This window comes from Macrosteles quadrilineatus, unplaced genomic scaffold, assembly GCF_028750875.1.
Source record: "Macrosteles quadrilineatus isolate MER2022 unplaced genomic scaffold, UCM_ALF_1.0 Scaffold_6__1_contigs__length_79288215, whole genome shotgun sequence".
Classification (NCBI taxonomy): domain Eukaryota; kingdom Metazoa; phylum Arthropoda; class Insecta; order Hemiptera; family Cicadellidae; genus Macrosteles; species Macrosteles quadrilineatus.
In genome coordinates this window covers 63,143,788-63,165,347 of record NW_026542599.1, presented here as the reverse complement: position 1 = coordinate 63,165,347, position 21,560 = coordinate 63,143,788, and the positions used below count along the sequence as shown (strand labels likewise).

Here is a 21,560-nt window from a genome sequence, read left to right as displayed (position 1 = left end):
CCATGAACTTTTGAGAAAACTACAAGTCACACCCCCCATAAACCATATACTTAAAATGTTCGTCATGACGAGAAACCTTGCGCAAAACTATTCATTATTAAATAATTAAGAAATTTTCTTAAATTGCCCTATAAGGTCGTAATTGCTTTCCAAAGGGAACTTTCCATATACTTAATGTTAAAAATACCTCAGCTGTTCTTATTTTTATGTTATTCTTTCAATTTATTACCTTATTAAAATCTGGTGTGATTATTTGTTTGTCATGCTGCATTCTGTTTTGTTTATTTCAGCTTAAAACCAATCAATAGTTTTATTAATAATCATTAAGTCAAACGGGTTGAAGCCCGTGGGTAACAGCTAGTTACAGTTAGATACATCTTAGTTAAAGTTAGTTAGAGTCAGTTAAAGTTCTTTAAATCTTATGGTTAACAGTTATGAAAAATTATAAAAACACATTTGAGTTTTTGTGTTCTAAGGGAAAATTTATGAACAGGAAGATATATCGATAAAATAGTTCTAATCGATAGAAAAAGAGTATTTTTTGTTCTAAAGATGTCTATTGTACTTTTTTAAGTAACAACAATAAAGATATTCTTATTCCTATTCAAACTAATTGATAAATATATAGTTAGCTATACAATGCTCTAAACTAGTTATGTACATAATGTCATGTAACTAGTTGTAGTTACGTATACGTAAGGGCATTATTTAACAAAAATGGTATACGTAATAGAGACATTGGTCATAAATAGAGCCATTGGAGTAGCATTGGACTATTAACATTAGATTATGCTTTGACAAGAGAAAGTATAGTTTTCCTACAGTTACCTAACAATGTACATGTTCTCTCACTGATTTGAGAAAGCAAAGTGGCCAATTCGCTCATCAGTGAGACAATGTTAACATTGTCTCACTCTAATTACTTTGTCTCACTCCAGATTTGCAACGTGAAGGCACGAAATAGTGAGCGCGTAACATGCAGGCAACGTCGTCTGCGCGCGAAATACGTTGGCAGCACTGGCTGTAAATCAGCTGGTCAGCTGTTGTACTGTTGTATTTGTCACTTCACATTAAATGTTATATTAAAAGTTCACTTCTGTGTAAAAATAGGTTATGTTTCCTCACAAATTTATTTGTTTTATGGTAACTGTAGGAAAAGTATAATGTGCAACTCGAGTTCAAAGTACAATTGCCTCAGTCGAGAAACCATTCCTCACTCGCCTACGGCTCGTGAGTAAGGATTTCTCTCGAGTGAGTCAATTGCTCACTTTTCTCACTAGTTGCACAAATAACTATTGTCAATGGTAATTAATAATATATAGTTAAAAGCTCTTTTGCAGTTTTTCAATTTTGAATATCCCTCGAGGCTTTTCAAACCTTGTTTCAGTCATTAATTGACAAAACTAGTTTGAGGAAAGAATTCTTTGCAACTTTTTACAATACTGCGTTACTAAAGCTTAAAATTATTGTCGCACAATATGTTTTAATTAATTCAAAGTATATATTGCAGTGAAGCTAATAATCAAAATGAAAAACATTATTTTTTCTCAAGATAGGATGGTGATATTCAGTTTTAATATCTAATAATCTAAAATATACTGAAAAGCCCAGTTATCGTTTACTCCAATTGCACCTCCAAAACAAAATGGAGTGTAGGAGTTTTGCCAACGGGTATCAGGTAGAAAGGGTCCCCATCCATGAATTCGGTATCGTGCCAGAAGCGACCGTGCCAGAAGCGACCCGTGCCACTAGCGACCCACCAATTAAATATAGTGCCGCTAGCGACCCAAGAATTTGGTACGGGAGGCGAGTAATGAATTAACGCCGATTCAACTTATATTGTTAACAAAAACTAAACAGAATTTCACTATAAAACCATTAAAACGATTTGCTGTCACATTAAATACATAACAAAATACTCCCGCTTCAGCAGTCCTGCAGACTAAATTTATTCCCATTTGGGAAAGAAAAAATCGTTTTTTATGTAAATTGTATAGTATAATTCATACGAGTATACATTTACAACACATATCCATAAATAAAATAAGCAAACTATTACAGTTTGTATACTCCAGGTCCATTTATTGTAATAGGCATATTTTTTTTTTTATTCGTTCGTGTATGTGTGTGTAAAAGTTTATGGACAATAGTAAACAATGATAGGCCTAAGTATTTTTTTCCAACTGCAATGTTTTGACAATGGTGGATACAAGCCGTAACATGTAAACAACCTACTATTTGAGCTGTTTGTCGGATTATAAGGTATGTAAACCTATTTATCACATTGAATATAACAGCTCAGGAGCTAGAATGGAAATGAGTTATAACCAAATTACTTAAATTAGCAATTACATATATTTTTTACGAATGGTGTTTTTGCTCTCTCGAGATAAAATGTGTAGGTCAATAAATCCATTGCATTGTTATTAATTATCTGTCATATCATCAAACAGTTTATTGCTCTTAATTTATCTTTGAATACAAATCTTGTTTATTTTTTATTCCAACTGTTATTGTCACACTTTGTAAACATTGGAGGGCCATTTTAAACGTAATGAAATAAGAAAAATATTAATTAAATGAAAACAAGCTGTTGTAATTAGGCCTATGCTTTGCAACGGACAGGACGTTGAAGAAAGAGTCCAAGAATATATTTCAAACCCTAATCCAAACATAATATGTTAACAATTGTTAACACGTCAACTTCATTAAATTTTAAGAAGTCACTATCTCCAAACAGGCTAGTTGCAAAGATCCAAAGTTTGACGATTCGAATGGTTTCTGCTTTTTGAATTTTGTCTGGATTTTGCACTAACTATCCAAATAATAAAACTGTCTTCCCGGATTTTGTATACCTTTTTTTACTGTAGTTATTATTTTTTTTCTTTCAACCAAATTATTACCAATTAACTGTCATGTAATGTTTTATAAATATCTATTTTTTTTCAATTTAGAATATTTATTTACTGATAGTGGAAATTTCTCACGCACGGACAGTAGCCTATGTGAGAGGGATTTCATATTTAATGACTATGTCAGTATATTATTACATAACTGTAATAAAATGCATGGCATGAAAGTGTAAGCAAAAGTGAAGTGATAGACGAGAAGAAACCCACTGTGTGCATGAACTGCTTCAATGTAAATGGTGTAAACTGTATTGAAGCATGTAAATAAAAAAAATAAAAAAATAAATAAAAACTATGGCATAATTATAAAATTTGTACTGACAAGTATTGTAACATAGTATTTTACTTACTGAAATAGGTAATTATTTTGATTATATTTGATAAACTAGCTTCATGTGAAGTTTTATTTAGATCTTTTGAGTGGTTCCCGTGCGATTAAGTAGTATACAAACACACATCCACCATCTTATATTTACATATTTAGATAATAAATTGAAAAATAAAGAAAAGATAAGTTAATTGATTATATTGGCTCTTAAAAAATGGTAAAAGTTCGTTACCACCCATAACTTGAGTCAATGCTAGCAGCTGGGAGCTATAGATGCTAAAACAGCTCTTTAGGCGAATATTGGGCTCTTCCAGGTGGTGCATATTACTATAACAAGAATAGGATTTGTTTATAAGCCATTAACACCGATTTGAACAAAACATTGTAAAATCCTTTATCAAACAATGGGTCGCTAGTGGCACTCACGCTACTACCAGGGTCGCTTCTGGCACGATTTTTGCTGGGTCGCATCTGGCACGGTCGCTTCCGGCACGTAATCATGAATTCCACATACTGCGGAGTCTTGCCAACGGTTGTGGGTTGCGCGAGAGGGGGTGGAGGAGGGAGAGAGATTACACGTGACCGTGAGGGTAGCTTCCGCTAGGGGTGGACAAACCAGGCAAGATGCTGACTGTGTTCAAAGTAATGGAGTTATGCACTTCTGACTGTGAAAGGATATGTATTGAATTTTTAACCTAACCTAACCTAATCTAACCTAACCTAACCTAACCTAACCTAACCTAACCTAACCTAACCTAACCTAACCTAACCTAACCTAACCTAACCTAACCTAACCTAACCCACTGCGACAAGCGCATAACTGCCAAGCGTAGACAACCCTGACAATCGCTCTCCTTCCCACACACTCTTTCTCCCACCACCACCGTTGGCAAATCTCCGCACCAAGAGGTGGCCGAAGGCATCCCCCCCATCTACCCGACACCCGTTGACAAAACTCCGGTTCCCAACAAAATGTAATCCTTGATTTCTGAATGTCAGTACTAAAAGAGAAATTTATTAAAATGTCGAAAATAAGTTTTTTTGCAAATTCCTCTATTAATTTAAGAAGAACTCTGCAGAGAGGAGTATTGTGTTGATCTTATTCCGCACTAAAAATATTTCACATTTGTTTGAATGGTTAATTGAATACTAACTGCATTCTATTCAATAGCAGTGTATGTGATTCATAAAAACCTTTTCACAACTGAACGTTGAGCATAGAGCATACAATTTCATAAGATAGGATTCAAATTTGTTTCATGACGACGTCATACCGAGACTCCAAGGGTCTACTTAGTAGAAAAATGACCCAAAATAAAATAACAGGCAAAAAATAACAGGTACTAGATAACAGGTGCTAAATAACAGGCAATAAATAATAGTCGATAAATAACAGCCAATAGATAACAGGTGACAAATAACAGGCGATAAATAACAGCCAATAGATAACAGGAGATAAACAACAGACAATAAATATAGGCAATAATAGAGTCAACAATATGGTAATAATACAGACAACTGACACACGGACGAAAAATACAATTATTGGATGTTAGTGTATAGTATTTAGCACGTTCTAGTAAAATGTACAGATTCAACCTGTTACAGTTCAGGTTGCCCTGTGTATAATATGTACTCGCCTTTGGCTCGCTGGGGGCTCCGCCCCCAGGCCCCCTAGCTGTTAGTCGTCATTAGTAGATTAGAGTTAAGTTGTAACAAAGCAAGAAGTGAAACCGTCAATATTAAGTTATATAAGTTAACTTTGAGTAAGATAACTTCTAGCTTAAGGAACACCTCATAAAAAAATCATTTTTTAAGTTGCGGTAAGTGAGTATGTTAGTCAAGTATTTTTACAATTGAGTTTTTGGTCAAAGGAAGTAATAATATGAGGAGAGAAGGGTTCGTTATAGTAAAAATCGACATTAAAGTAATAACGATTTCATGAATTTATTAGAGGAGATTGATAAGTTAATAAGTTGATAATAGTAAAGTATTATATGAAGTAAATAGATTATAGTAGATATTCAAGTATATAATTACGAAAATAGATTAAGTAAGGTTTGTTTCCCTGTCGGTTAGCCATAAACTTTATGGCATATCCAGTTCCGCCACGAGGAGGCCAGGAAACGTCGGAACCATATTTGCAATTATTTGAATATGTACAAGTTAGTAAACTTTTGTACAAGATAAGTAAATTTATATTGATGTTCATTGATAGGTTAATAAGTTGATAATAGTAAAGTATTATATGATGTGAATAGATTATATTAGATATTCATGTATATATGATGTAAATAGAAAATAGATTATAGTAGATATTCATGACGTATATATTTATGAAAATAGATTAAGTAATGTTTGTTTCCCTGTCAGTTAGCCACAAACTGTATGGCATATCCAGTTCCGCCACGAGGAGGCCAGGAAACGTTGGAACCATATTTACAATTACTTACAAATGTACAAATTAGAGAACTGTTGTATAAGATGAGTAGATTGATTAGTATGTCGATTGATAAGTGAATAAGTTGATAATAGTAAAGTATCATATGAATTAAATAGATTATAGTAGATATTCATGTATATATTTATGAAAATAGATCAAGTAATGTTTGTTTCCCTGTCGGTTAGCCATACAATTTATGGCATATCCAGTTCCGCCACGGGGAGGCCAGGAAACGTCGGAACCATATTTACAATTATTTACAAATGTACAAGTTAGTAAACTTTACTAACTACTTTATACAACAACGGGGACTTTTGATAAGGCAGGCCCCCTATCGTACTGCCGATGTTGTCAAGTCACAACGGGGAGTTTTGATTAAGCAGATCCCCTAGCCTACTGCTAATGTCAAATCAGGTTTAGAGAAGGAGATCGCCATACACGATGTTCTTTGCGTATGCGATTCCATCTCGGACACGTTCGGGGTGTACGAGAACAACAATATGGTCTGGATGTCTGACCCTACTGAGCAAGACGTATAGTTGCCCGTGCGTGAAGCAATCGGTCCGTAAATCAACACCGACTGAATCTATTGTCTGACCTTGGCTCTTGTGTCCGGTCATGCAATAGGCCAACATCAGTGGGAACTGACGTCGACGAACACGTAACGGCGAACCCTCGACAAACGCAAAAGTAAAGGTAATCCGGGGAATTCCGATAGGTTGCGTCTGTCCGGGAAGTCTCACTGTAATCAGGCGGTTGGTGATGCCGATTACGATGACTTTAGTGCCGTTGACGAGTCCTTCAGCGATGTTGAGGTTCCTCATAATGAGGCAAACAGAACCGATCTTCAGCCGCAGAACATGGTCTGGTACGCCCTTGCCAGTAGCCGTGTTCAGGAGTTGAACGTCGACATCCAGGCCATCGTCGTTCTCTCTGTCGACTGTGTCGGCGCTCCTCAGCTCGTACAGATGACCGTCGAGGGAGTTCAAGATGTGGTCGTTGATCTCCTTGACGTTCACTATCAGAGTCGAGAGGATTGCGCGTCGCGAACACATATCAGAGTCGAGTAGGACGTTTGCGGGAAAGACGGAATCGACCAAATCAGTCAAAGACGTCACTTGTCTAATCCCGAGCAGCGGAATTAGACTTTGTTCGTTCCGTCCCTCCAAGAAAGTGGTCGAACTGACAGTTCCGTTGCCTACCCTAAGAAGGAATTCGGAATAGGCTGTGGAACTACTAGTCCGATGAGCTGTTGTCAGGGCAAAAATTTTGAAATGCTGCCACAGATGGGAAGCCCGAAGTGAGACACAAACAATGTCAGTTGGAGTACGAGCGTTTACAACGACAGGCGCGATCTGGCGAAAGTCGCCACAACAGAGGAATATTTTACCACCGAATAGCTCACTGGAACGCATGAGGTCTCGCAGGGATCTGTCAAGAACCTCGAAAACGAACCGATGTGCCATCGGGGCCTCATCAAAGACAATGAGCCTTGCGGCCCTGATGAGCTCTGCTCGCTGGGAGCCGTTGGTGATGTTCCAAAAGCCGGTGCCGTCACCGAAGTCGAGTGGCAACCGGAACATGCTGTGAGCTGTAGTTCCACCAGGCATGTTACCCGCGGCGATCCCAGAGCTAGCGACTGCCAGTGCAACCTGACGACAACCTCTCACGTATGCGAGAATGACACGAATCAGAGTGGTCTTCCCATAGCCTCCCGGGCCGTCAAGAAAAATGATTTTCGACGACGTTCCGCTGGCAGGGGCATTGAGAACGGAGGTAACGTACTCAAATACGCGGTTTTGATCTTCAGAGAGCTTTGGCACCCACTCCTCCACAAACACTCTCTGTTGATTTTCACCATGTAAGAGCAGTTCTCTGCCCAACTCCGTCGTGTCATCGTGTACATCGGGGAGGCCATGATCTGCGACGCAAGAACCCTGCCGACGAAGACTCCGATCAATATCGATGAGACCTAGCTTGTAGGCCAGTTCAACATCGAGAGGATTACGCTCTATGTGGTCCTCGCAGATGGAATCACGGAAAGCATCCCACAGGAGAGCTGCAGGAGCCCCCATGTTGCAGAGGATCACAAAGAAAGAACGAAGTCTCGGGCCAGTCATGAAAGTGGCGGCCTCGCGCAGTGCGTAGTGGTACTCCTGTTCGTCTTGCACCAAGCCAAGATGCCGCGCGACCCCTTGAAAAGTGCGGCAGTTTGGTCCACCGCGGGACAGGAGGTCGGCATAACCACGGCAAGATACAGTCATAAGCAGGATACGCAGGTAATACTGTTCTGTCCTGCTCGGTGAGACCCAAAACAGTCTGCACACCTTCTCGCCACGCTGTCGGGCAGTGATAAAATGGACGCCATCGGGGTGCTCGTATATCTCCGCAGTTTTTGGGCGCTTGACATGAACCACAAACGTTTCATAGAACCCCTGATAAGTCAGGTCGTCAAACAGTGAAATACGAGGCCGGTCAAAGTAGATGGTGAGTTTGGAGCTGTTCCTAGCGGCTGCCTCTGCCAGTTGGCCAGGTCTAAACAGGACGGACTGCTTGCCCTCCAGATGGACGGGAAGACATTCAACAGCCGGCTCAGATTCTGATACTGGAAAGTTTAATAAACGCCAGCACGCGTCACTGGCACCCACCATTCTCTTCGTCACGTAATGCTGTACCTCATCATCTTGCTTACTGAAGGGAGTAACTGTGACGTTCTGGAGAGATCCTCCCTTCATAAGATATTTGAAGAGGTACTTAATCACGCGGCGAGTAGACGCCAGCTCCAAATTGATGTGAGCCTCGTATTTCAACATCAGTGCGGGATTATAAGGCACAACCCAACCGTCATGTACGATAATGTTCTTATTGCGTGATACAATTGTCCCCCGATTGGTATAATCTCGCTTGTACTGGACGAATCCCCTCTCGTCGACGTGGGTGGTTTCACAGCAGGGCTTGGGGAAGTATTTGGTGCAGTAACCCTTTGCAGAGTCCCAACAGAGAAAGTCAGTCCTATGATCATTACCACATGGACCGTGGATCATGTGTTTGAGGACCAACTTTCTCAGTCGGCCTCCGGCCTCTTCTTCCGAGGGAATATCCGCGCGGATGATGGAGTCAATTTCGGACGCCTGAACTGGTCCGTCGCCGTCAATCTTGAATACAATGTGGGCGTGAGGAAGGCCCCTCATTTGCATCTCGATGACGTAGACGATATAGACAGAGCGTCCAAACATTGCTCCGCTGCGCAGGTCTCGGAGAAGTTCCAGAAGTTTGATCCTAAAAACTCTGCAAGCAGTGCTAGGGTCACTGCGAGTACCTCCACGAGGGCAAGCTTTCTTGTTTTCCTCCCAAGTCGCGTTGTAAGTAAACGTCAAAAAGAAAGTGGGGGAACCCAGGCGCGATACGATTGCCATAGCGTCTTCGTATTTTACTTTCATGTACCTGGGCCCCCCGGTGAACGAACTTGGGAGGTAGACTTTTCCTGCCTGCACCCCACCCTCGCCTTGGACGGTTTCATCACGAGCGATGTCGTTCAAGACCTGCTGTGCATTCCGAATCTCGTCAACCGGCCCCACCCGCAAGGCACTATCGGTGTTCTTCAGCTGCGTAAACTTAATGTAACGCAGTTTCTCCTCCTCGTACCTCGCGAACATCTCAACCTGCCAAGCTTGTGAGAGACGGCCTAGGTGAGAGAAGCGAGGTTCAGAAAGTAGGAGGCACCGCGAGTACTTAAATTGAGTCAGTTTGGCACCCTTGTTATCAAGGCGGCCAACGTGCCATCCCACAGTGCCTTGCGGGTAAAGTAGGGGATATTGGAAAGGTTCCATTAGGGGGTGTAAAAGATCAATAAATGTAGGTCTATCGGAACCGGATTTCCATATAGTCAGTCTCCGGGGCTCAGTGTCGTTTTCATCATTGCTGAGCACGGCGTGCACTTCGACGCCTGTTTGCCGATCACCGAGAACAGGGCCATGGGTAGACCTGCTTGTTACTTCAAAAGCCAAGTGAGCTGTTACGGAAGGCTCGTTGCTCAATCGACGGTAATGCTCAATGTAAGGATTTTCCCTAGACAGGAAATCAGCAATACCGTCGATGATCTCGGCATCAAGCGATCTACCCATCGCAATGTTACGGCGCTCTTCGCCATCGTCAATATACAGGCGGGACCGATTCACAAACTGAACGTTCCCAGAACGAGTGGTGAACTTTTGTCCTGGGGCGTCCAGATTGTAGACCTGGTGGTACATTCTTCCCTCGATCTTGAAAAAAGAAAGACCACTGGGATGACGATACCCGCCTGACACTTCGAGCGCGCAGAAAGCAAACAGGTCGTTGTACGCACGGGCTCTTTCCAGGAAGAGACGGTCGGAATAAAAGCGTTCTTGCAACGGAGGAATGTCGAGAACATTAAACGCTCCTTCCCCGCAGCACCATTGCTTTCTATTCTTCTCCTCCTCGAAGAGCCGTGCTTGGCAATGACGACATCTGTAAACGTCGTCAACCCAGAGACTGACTTTTTTTAATTTGTATGGTTGTATTTCATTGAGTGGCTCCCCATTCCAAACAGACATGGGGCCATTTTTGACTACGGACCGAGCAAGTGATGCGGGCATATAGCGAAGTTCAGACATTTTCGGATTTTTCAGGCGAAAAATCTGAACTCTCTCAGCAGAAGCACCGGGATTACGCAGGTCGTATTGCTGAACAGCCTTTCGGTGCACCTCAGGGTGGGTTTGAGTGTAACGTTGACTGTCATCCCGGAGTTTGTCAGCGTGCGTCTCCCTATACTTCTTCTTCGCCGCATCCACTTGCTCTTCTCGGGTCGTGTCTAAAAGCTTTGGACGACCACGCTTTATTGTTTTTGGTCTACCAGGACATTTGGTTTTCTGAACAACTGTCTCAGAGGCAGATTCTGATAACTGAGTTAAGTCATTGTCCGAACAGTCGACCGTGTGGACAGTTTGAGTTTCGTTGACGGAAAACTTTATTTTTGTGACGGAGTACTGCCCACCGACGAACGCAGAATTCACCAAAATGAGGGAAGCTAGAGAACGAAAACTATTACAGACGAACACCCTAGCCTTATTTCTCGCCTCATCAATGTCTCGACGACGGTTTTCGTTTACCGCGTGGGAATCAAAGAGGTACAGCCGCCCTTGGAAACGCCAAAAAGCGACTGTCACCAACTGTCCCGTAAACAAAAAACCGCTATCAACGGAGTCACCGGGCATAGCTGCTTCCAAAACCGAAGACAAGGAAGAGGTCACCTCATCTAGGCCATCGTTTCGTAACGGATACAACCCGTCCCAAACACAAGAAATTTCTTCGATGGTAACACGATGGTGTGCAACCACGAAGTGCCTGGCGAGGTCCTCAGGGAACAGATACCGGTTAGTGATGCTATGCTCACGGCGAGATAGTGTATACAAGCTATCGCCCGCCATGAGTATAGCGTCAATAGCGTTGGTACTGAATCCGCCGCAGAATGCTTGCCATGCGAGGGCACAGGTTGCATTTGCCATGCATTGAGCGTTGTTGCTCTCGGTAAATCTGGGATCTCCCTGGTGGAACGACCCAGCAGCAACGCAAGAGAATTCCATGCTTACAGAAAATTGCAGCAAAATCGCCAAAATAACAAGTCCAATAAATAGGAAGAAGTGACAGTGAAACTTAATCATGGGTAGCCAAATCCATTAGCAAAAATTAGAGCGAGAACCAAATGACTATACAGCGTTACTGACCTACGCGTTTTGGGGGTCAAGGAGTAAAGTTACGAAAAAACATGTGAAGGGTGAAATGTAAAGTAAACTAAGGAGAGTACGAAACATTAATAATATTTGAAGAAAAAATTTTTTATGTACGAAAAATTATCAAAAACCGTTAAAAATTTGAAGAAAATTTACCAAAATTTGAAAGTAGGGCGTTTTTTTTAGGTGAAGGAGTGCGATTTTCTAAAAACGCGTAATAGTGTCTTGTAGGAAATTTAATTCCTGTTCATGAAGATTCTTTCAAATTTTTGCTAGCTATTACCGTTTTTTAGTTATAGTCGGTATTAAAAACCGTGTTTTTTCGTTTTTATACGTCTACCATTTTGGATTTTTTTGGGGGTTAAAATTTTTAAAAGGCATTTTTGCAAATTCCACCATTAACGGATGATCCCATACTGTAATACTACAAAAATTTAAAGTCTTTAGAACGTTTCTAAACTAATCAGATGAGCATACCAAAGTATTAAAATTACATAGCTATTCTCCATAAGGATAACATGGGGCTGGTAAAACCGGTAAAAACCAATCAAATTTTCACATTAAAATTAAGTTTTTGGGGGTCAAGGAGTAAAGTTACGAAAATACATGTAAAGGGTGAAATGTAAAGTAAACTAAGGAGAATACGAAACATTAATAATATTTGCAAAACATAATTATTTAGGTACGAAAACATAGCAAAAACCGATAAAAATTTGAAAAAAATTTACAAAATTTTGAAAGTAGGGCGTTTTTTGAAGCTTAAGGAGTGCGATTTTCTGAAAACGCCTAAGAGGGTTTTGTAGAAAATTTAATTCCTGTTCCTGGATATACTGTCAAATCTTTTCTAGCTCTTACCGTTTTCGAGCTACATCCGGTTGAAAAAAAAGTGTTTTTTCGTTTTCAGAGGTCCGCCGTTTTGGATTTTTGGGTGGGTTAAAATTTGAAAATGGGACTTTTGCATATTCCACCGGTAATGTAAGATCTTTTACTACAATACTACGCAAATGTGAAGTCTCTAGCACGTTTCTAAGTGGTTCAGATGGGAACACGAAAGTCGGCCATTTTTAATGTTATTCCCCATAAGAATAACATGGGGGGGGAATTCGAATTTTCGGGGGGGTTAAAATTTGAAAATGCGACTTTTTGGAATTTTATGGGTGGTTTGGGCTGTTGTAATTAGGCCTATGCTTTGCAACGGACAGGACGTTGAAGAAAGAGTCCAAGAATATATTTCAAACCCTAATCCAAACATAATATGTTAACAATTGTTAACACGTCAACTTCATTAAATTTTAAGAAGTCACTATCTCCAAACAGGCTAGTTGCAAAGATCCAAAGTTTGACGATTCGAATGGTTTCTGCTTTTTGAATTTTGTCTGGATTTTGCACTAACTATCCAAATAATAAAACTGTCTTCCCGGATTTTGTATACCTTTTTTTACTGTAGTTATTATTTTTTTTCTTTCAACCAAATTATTACCAATTAACTGTCATGTAATGTTTTATAAATATCTATTTTTTTTCAATTTAGAATATTTATTTACTGATAGTGGAAATTTCTCACGCACGGACAGTAGCCTATGTGAGAGGGATTTCATATTTAATGACTATGTCAGTATATTATTACATAACTGTAATAAAATGCATGGCATGAAAGTGTAAGCAAAAGTGAAGTGATAGACGAGAAGAAACCCACTGTGTGCATGAACTGCTTCAATGTAAATGGTGTAAACTGTATTGAAGCATGTAAATAAAAAAAATAAAAAAATAAATAAAAACTATGGCATAATTATAAAATTTGTACTGACAAGTATTGTAACATAGTATTTTACTTACTGAAATAGGTAATTATTTTGATTATATTTGATAAACTAGCTTCATGTGAAGTTTTATTTAGATCTTTTGAGTGGTTCCCGTGCGATTAAGTAGTATACAAACACACATCCACCATCTTATATTTACATATTTAGATAATAAATTGAAAAATAAAGAAAAGATAAGTTAATTGATTATATTGGCTCTTAAAAAATGGTAAAAGTTCGTTACCACCCATAACTTGAGTCAATGCTAGCAGCTGGGAGCTATAGATGCTAAAACAGCTCTTTAGGCGAATATTGGGCTCTTCCAGGTGGTGCATATTACTATAACAAGAATAGGATTTGTTTATAAGCCATTAACACCGATTTGAACAAAACATTGTAAAATCCTTTATCAAACAATGGGTCGCTAGTGGCACTCACGCTACTACCAGGGTCGCTTCTGGCACGATTTTTGCTGGGTCGCATCTGGCACGGTCGCTTCCGGCACGTAATCATGAATTCCACATACTGCGGAGTCTTGCCAACGGTTGTGGGTTGCGCGAGAGGGGGTGGAGGAGGGAGAGAGATTACACGTGACCGTGAGGGTAGCTTCCGCTAGGGGTGGACAAACCAGGCAAGATGCTGACTGTGTTCAAAGTAATGGAGTTATGCACTTCTGACTGTGAAAGGATATGTATTGAATTTTTAACCTAACCTAACCTAATCTAACCTAACCTAACCTAACCTAACCTAACCTAACCTAACCTAACCTAACCTAACCTAACCTAACCTAACCTAACCTAACCTAACCTAACCCACTGCGACAAGCGCATAACTGCCAAGCGTAGACAACCCTGACAATCGCTCTCCTTCCCACACACTCTTTCTCCCACCACCACCGTTGGCAAATCTCCGCACCAAGAGGTGGCCGAAGGCATCCCCCCCATCTACCCGACACCCGTTGACAAAACTCCGGTTCCCAACAAAATGTAATCCTTGATTTCTGAATGTCAGTACTAAAAGAGAAATTTATTAAAATGTCGAAAATAAGTTTTTTTGCAAATTCCTCTATTAATTTAAGAAGAACTCTGCAGAGAGGAGTATTGTGTTGATCTTATTCCGCACTAAAAATATTTCACATTTGTTTGAATGGTTAATTGAATACTAACTGCATTCTATTCAATAGCAGTGTATGTGATTCATAAAAACCTTTTCACAACTGAACGTTGAGCATAGAGCATACAATTTCATAAGATAGGATTCAAATTTGTTTCATGACGACGTCATACCGAGACTCCAAGGGTCTACTTAGTAGAAAAATGACCCAAAATAAAATAACAGGCAAAAAATAACAGGTACTAGATAACAGGTGCTAAATAACAGGCAATAAATAATAGTCGATAAATAACAGCCAATAGATAACAGGTGACAAATAACAGGCGATAAATAACAGCCAATAGATAACAGGAGATAAACAACAGACAATAAATATAGGCAATAATAGAGTCAACAATATGGTAATAATACAGACAACTGACACACGGACGAAAAATACAATTATTGGATGTTAGTGTATAGTATTTAGCACGTTCTAGTAAAATGTACAGATTCAACCTGTTACAGTTCAGGTTGCCCTGTGTATAATATGTACTCGCCTTTGGCTCGCTGGGGGCTCCGCCCCCAGGCCCCCTAGCTGTTAGTCGTCATTAGTAGATTAGAGTTAAGTTGTAACAAAGCAAGAAGTGAAACCGTCAATATTAAGTTATATAAGTTAACTTTGAGTAAGATAACTTCTAGCTTAAGGAACACCTCATAAAAAAATCATTTTTTAAGTTGCGGTAAGTGAGTATGTTAGTCAAGTATTTTTACAATTGAGTTTTTGGTCAAAGGAAGTAATAATATGAGGAGAGAAGGGTTCGTTATAGTAAAAATCGACATTAAAGTAATAACGATTTCATGAATTTATTAGAGGAGATTGATAAGTTAATAAGTTGATAATAGTAAAGTATTATATGAAGTAAATAGATTATAGTAGATATTCAAGTATATAATTACGAAAATAGATTAAGTAAGGTTTGTTTCCCTGTCGGTTAGCCATAAACTTTATGGCATATCCAGTTCCGCCACGAGGAGGCCAGGAAACGTCGGAACCATATTTGCAATTATTTGAATATGTACAAGTTAGTAAACTTTTGTACAAGATAAGTAAATTTATATTGATGTTCATTGATAGGTTAATAAGTTGATAATAGTAAAGTATTATATGATGTGAATAGATTATATTAGATATTCATGTATATATGATGTAAATAGAAAATAGATTATAGTAGATATTCATGACGTATATATTTATGAAAATAGATTAAGTAATGTTTGTTTCCCTGTCAGTTAGCCACAAACTGTATGGCATATCCAGTTCCGCCACGAGGAGGCCAGGAAACGTTGGAACCATATTTACAATTACTTACAAATGTACAAATTAGAGAACTGTTGTATAAGATGAGTAGATTGATTAGTATGTCGATTGATAAGTGAATAAGTTGATAATAGTAAAGTATCATATGAATTAAATAGATTATAGTAGATATTCATGTATATATTTATGAAAATAGATCAAGTAATGTTTGTTTCCCTGTCGGTTAGCCATACAATTTATGGCATATCCAGTTCCGCCACGGGGAGGCCAGGAAACGTCGGAACCATATTTACAATTATTTACAAATGTACAAGTTAGTAAACTTTACTAACTACTTTATACAACAACGGGGACTTTTGATAAGGCAGGCCCCCTATCGTACTGCCGATGTTGTCAAGTCACAACGGGGAGTTTTGATTAAGCAGATCCCCTAGCCTACTGCTAATGTCAAATCAGGTTTAGAGAAGGAGATCGCCATACACGATGTTCTTTGCGTATGCGATTCCATCTCGGACACGTTCGGGGTGTACGAGAACAACAATATGGTCTGGATGTCTGACCCTACTGAGCAAGACGTATAGTTGCCCGTGCGTGAAGCAATCGGTCCGTAAATCAACACCGACTGAATCTATTGTCTGACCTTGGCTCTTGTGTCCGGTCATGCAATAGGCCAACATCAGTGGGAACTGACGTCGACGAACACGTAACGGCGAACCCTCGACAAACGCAAAAGTAAAGGTAATCCGGGGAATTCCGATAGGTTGCGTCTGTCCGGGAAGTCTCACTGTAATCAGGCGGTTGGTGATGCCGATTACGATGACTTTAGTGCCGTTGACGAGTCCTTCAGCGATGTTGAGGTTCCTCATAATGAGGCAAACAGAACCGATCTTCAGCCGCAGAACATGGTCTGGTACGCCCTTGCCAGTAGCCGTGTTCAGGAGTTGAACGTCGACATCCAGGCCATCGTCGTTCTCTCTGTCGACTGTGTCGGCGCTCCTCAGCTCGTACAGATGACCGTCGAGGGAGTTCAAGATGTGGTCGTTGATCTCCTTGACGTTCACTATCAGAGTCGAGAGGATTGCGCGTCGCGAACACATATCAGAGTCGAGTAGGACGTTTGCGGGAAAGACGGAATCGACCAAATCAGTCAAAGACGTCACTTGTCTAATCCCGAGCAGCGGAATTAGACTTTGTTCGTTCCGTCCCTCCAAGAAAGTGGTCGAACTGACAGTTCCGTTGCCTACCCTAAGAAGGAATTCGGAATAGGCTGTGGAACTACTAGTCCGATGAGCTGTTGTCAGGGCAAAAATTTTGAAATGCTGCCACAGATGGGAAGCCCGAAGTGAGACACAAACAATGTCAGTTGGAGTACGAGCGTTTACAACGACAGGCGCGATCTGGCGAAAGTCGCCACAACAGAGGAATATTTTACCACCGAATAGCTCACTGGAACGCATGAGGTCTCGCAGGGATCTGTCAAGAACCTCGAAAACGAACCGATGTGCCATCGGGGCCTCATCAAAGACAATGAGCCTTGCGGCCCTGATGAGCTCTGCTCGCTGGGAGCCGTTGGTGATGTTCCAAAAGCCGGTGCCGTCACCGAAGTCGAGTGGCAACCGGAACATGCTGTGAGCTGTAGTTCCACCAGGCATGTTACCCGCGGCGATCCCAGAGCTAGCGACTGCCAGTGCAACCTGACGACAACCTCTCACGTATGCGAGAATGACACGAATCAGAGTGGTCTTCCCATAGCCTCCCGGGCCGTCAAGAAAAATGATTTTCGACGACGTTCCGCTGGCAGGGGCATTGAGAACGGAGGTAACGTACTCAAATACGCGGTTTTGATCTTCAGAGAGCTTTGGCACCCACTCCTCCACAAACACTCTCTGTTGATTTTCACCATGTAAGAGCAGTTCTCTGCCCAACTCCGTCGTGTCATCGTGTACATCGGGGAGGCCATGATCTGCGACGCAAGAACCCTGCCGACGAAGACTCCGATCAATATCGATGAGACCTAGCTTGTAGGCCAGTTCAACATCGAGAGGATTACGCTCTATGTGGTCCTCGCAGATGGAATCACGGAAAGCATCCCACAGGAGAGCTGCAGGAGCCCCCATGTTGCAGAGGATCACAAAGAAAGAACGAAGTCTCGGGCCAGTCATGAAAGTGGCGGCCTCGCGCAGTGCGTAGTGGTACTCCTGTTCGTCTTGCACCAAGCCAAGATGCCGCGCGACCCCTTGAAAAGTGCGGCAGTTTGGTCCACCGCGGGACAGGAGGTCGGCATAACCACGGCAAGATACAGTCATAAGCAGGATACGCAGGTAATACTGTTCTGTCCTGCTCGGTGAGACCCAAAACAGTCTGCACACCTTCTCGCCACGCTGTCGGGCAGTGATAAAATGGACGCCATCGGGGTGCTCGTATATCTCCGCAGTTTTTGGGCGCTTGACATGAACCACAAACGTTTCATAGAACCCCTGATAAGTCAGGTCGTCAAACAGTGAAATACGAGGCCGGTCAAAGTAGATGGTGAGTTTGGAGCTGTTCCTAGCGGCTGCCTCTGCCAGTTGGCCAGGTCTAAACAGGACGGACTGCTTGCCCTCCAGATGGACGGGAAGACATTCAACAGCCGGCTCAGATTCTGATACTGGAAAGTTTAATAAACGCCAGCACGCGTCACTGGCACCCACCATTCTCTTCGTCACGTAATGCTGTACCTCATCATCTTGCTTACTGAAGGGAGTAACTGTGACGTTCTGGAGAGATCCTCCCTTCATAAGATATTTGAAGAGGTACTTAATCACGCGGCGAGTAGACGCCAGCTCCAAATTGATGTGAGCCTCGTATTTCAACATCAGTGCGGGATTATAAGGCACAACCCAACCGTCATGTACGATAATGTTCTTATTGCGTGATACAATTGTCCCCCGATTGGTATAATCTCGCTTGTACTGGACGAATCCCCTCTCGTCGACGTGGGTGGTTTCACAGCAGGGCTTGGGGAAGTATTTGGTGCAGTAACCCTTTGCAGAGTCCCAACAGAGAAAGTCAGTCCTATGATCATTACCACATGGACCGTGGATCATGTGTTTGAGGACCAACTTTCTCAGTCGGCCTCCGGCCTCTTCTTCCGAGGGAATATCCGCGCGGATGATGGAGTCAATTTCGGACGCCTGAACTGGTCCGTCGCCGTCAATCTTGAATACAATGTGGGCGTGAGGAAGGCCCCTCATTTGCATCTCGATGACGTAGACGATATAGACAGAGCGTCCAAACATTGCTCCGCTGCGCAGGTCTCGGAGAAGTTCCAGAAGTTTGATCCTAAAAACTCTGCAAGCAGTGCTAGGGTCACTGCGAGTACCTCCACGAGGGCAAGCTTTCTTGTTTTCCTCCCAAGTCGCGTTGTAAGTAAACGTCAAAAAGAAAGTGGGGGAACCCAGGCGCGATACGATTGCCATAGCGTCTTCGTATTTTACTTTCATGTACCTGGGCCCCCCGGTGAACGAACTTGGGAGGTAGACTTTTCCTGCCTGCACCCCACCCTCGCCTTGGACGGTTTCATCACGAGCGATGTCGTTCAAGACCTGCTGTGCATTCCGAATCTCGTCAACCGGCCCCACCCGCAAGGCACTATCGGTGTTCTTCAGCTGCGTAAACTTAATGTAACGCAGTTTCTCCTCCTCGTACCTCGCGAACATCTCAACCTGCCAAGCTTGTGAGAGACGGCCTAGGTGAGAGAAGCGAGGTTCAGAAAGTAGGAGGCACCGCGAGTACTTAAATTGAGTCAGTTTGGCACCCTTGTTATCAAGGCGGCCAACGTGCCATCCCACAGTGCCTTGCGGGTAAAGTAGGGGATATTGGAAAGGTTCCATTAGGGGGTGTAAAAGATCAATAAATGTAGGTCTATCGGAACCGGATTTCCATATAGTCAGTCTCCGGGGCTCAGTGTCGTTTTCATCATTGCTGAGCACGGCGTGCACTTCGACGCCTGTTTGCCGATCACCGAGAACAGGGCCATGGGTAGACCTGCTTGTTACTTCAAAAGCCAAGTGAGCTGTTACGGAAGGCTCGTTGCTCAATCGACGGTAATGCTCAATGTAAGGATTTTCCCTAGACAGGAAATCAGCAATACCGTCGATGATCTCGGCATCAAGCGATCTACCCATCGCAATGTTACGGCGCTCTTCGCCATCGTCAATATACAGGCGGGACCGATTCACAAACTGAACGTTCCCAGAACGAGTGGTGAACTTTTGTCCTGGGGCGTCCAGATTGTAGACCTGGTGGTACATTCTTCCCTCGATCTTGAAAAAAGAAAGACCACTGGGATGACGATACCCGCCTGACACTTCGAGCGCGCAGAAAGCAAACAGGTCGTTGTACGCACGGGCTCTTTCCAGGAAGAGACGGTCGGAATAAAAGCGTTCTTGCAACGGAGGAATGTCGAGAACATTAAACGCTCCTTCCCCGCAGCACCATTGCTTTCTATTCTTCTCCTCCTCGAAGAGCCGTGCTTGGCAATGACGACATCTGTAAACGTCGTCAACCCAGAGACTGACTTTTTTTAATTTGTATGGTTGTATTTCATTGAGTGGCTCCCCATTCCAAACAGACATGGGGCCATTTTTGACTACGGACCGAGCAAGTGATGCGGGCATATAGCGAAGTTCAGACATTTTCGGATTTTTCAGGCGAAAAATCTGAACTCTCTCAGCAGAAGCACCGGGATTACGCAGGTCGTATTGCTGAACAGCCTTTCGGTGCACCTCAGGGTGGGTTTGAGTGTAACGTTGACTGTCATCCCGGAGTTTGTCAGCGTGCGTCTCCCTATACTTCTTCTTCGCCGCATCCACTTGCTCTTCTCGGGTCGTGTCTAAAAGCTTTGGACGACCACGCTTTATTGTTTTTGGTCTACCAGGACATTTGGTTTTCTGAACAACTGTCTCAGAGGCAGATTCTGATAACTGAGTTAAGTCATTGTCCGAACAGTCGACCGTGTGGACAGTTTGAGTTTCGTTGACGGAAAACTTTATTTTTGTGACGGAGTACTGCCCACCGACGAACGCAGAATTCACCAAAATGAGGGAAGCTAGAGAACGAAAACTATTACAGACGAACACCCTAGCCTTATTTCTCGCCTCATCAATGTCTCGACGACGGTTTTCGTTTACCGCGTGGGAATCAAAGAGGTACAGCCGCCCTTGGAAACGCCAAAAAGCGACTGTCACCAACTGTCCCGTAAACAAAAAACCGCTATCAACGGAGTCACCGGGCATAGCTGCTTCCGAAACCGAAGACAAGGAAGAGGTCACCTCATCTAGGCCATCGTTTCGTAACGGATACAACCCGTCCCAAACACAAGAAATTTCTTCGATGGTAACACGATGGTGTGCAACCACGAAGTGCCTGGCGAGGTCCTCAGGGAACAGATACCGGTTAGTGATGCTATGCTCACGGCGAGATAGTGTATACAAGCTATCGCCCGCCATGAGTATAGCGTCAATAGCGTTGGTACTGAATCCGCCGCAGAATGCTTGCCATGCGAGGGCACAGGTTGCATTTGCCATGCATTGAGCGTTGTTGCTCTCGGTAAATCTGGGATCTCCCTGGTGGAACGACCCAGCAGCAACGCAAGAGAATTCCATGCTTACAGAAAATTGCAGCAAAATCGCCAAAATAACAAGTCCAATAAATAGGAAGAAGTGACAGTGAAACTTAATCATGGGTAGCCAAATCCATTAGCAAAAATTAGAGCGAGAACCAAATGACTATACAGCGTTACTGACCTACGCGTTTTGGGGGTCAAGGAGTAAAGTTACGAAAAAACATGTGAAGGGTGAAATGTAAAGTAAACTAAGGAGAGTACGAAACATTAATAATATTTGAAGAAAAAATTTTTTATGTACGAAAAATTA

The 21,560-nt window shown here is 42.2% G+C and overlaps 2 protein-coding genes across 2 annotated transcripts; both read right to left on the bottom strand.

Moving 5' to 3' along the window:
• Nucleotides 1-6,096: 6,096 nt before the first annotated feature.
• LOC128997571 (uncharacterized) lies at nucleotides 6,097-11,283 on the bottom strand. The gene has a single exon (XM_054423210.1). It carries the CDS (start codon nucleotides 11,281-11,283, stop codon nucleotides 6,097-6,099), a length of 5,187 nt encoding a protein of 1,728 aa, XP_054279185.1.
• Nucleotides 11,284-16,103: 4,820 nt separating this feature from the next.
• LOC128997570 (uncharacterized) lies at nucleotides 16,104-21,290 on the bottom strand. Its single transcript, XM_054423209.1, has one exon. The coding sequence runs from the start codon at nucleotides 21,288-21,290 to the stop codon at nucleotides 16,104-16,106; it is 5,187 nt and encodes a 1,728-aa protein (XP_054279184.1).
• Between the last annotated feature and the right edge of the window lie 270 nt (nucleotides 21,291-21,560).

Excerpts from the sequence above, each read along its gene's own strand:
- LOC128997571 (XM_054423210.1), bottom strand. The coding sequence starts at position 11,283 with ATGGAATTCTCTTGCGTTGCTGCTGGGTCGTTCCACCAGGGAGATCCC.
- LOC128997570 (XM_054423209.1), bottom strand. The coding sequence starts at position 21,290 with ATGGAATTCTCTTGCGTTGCTGCTGGGTCGTTCCACCAGGGAGATCCC.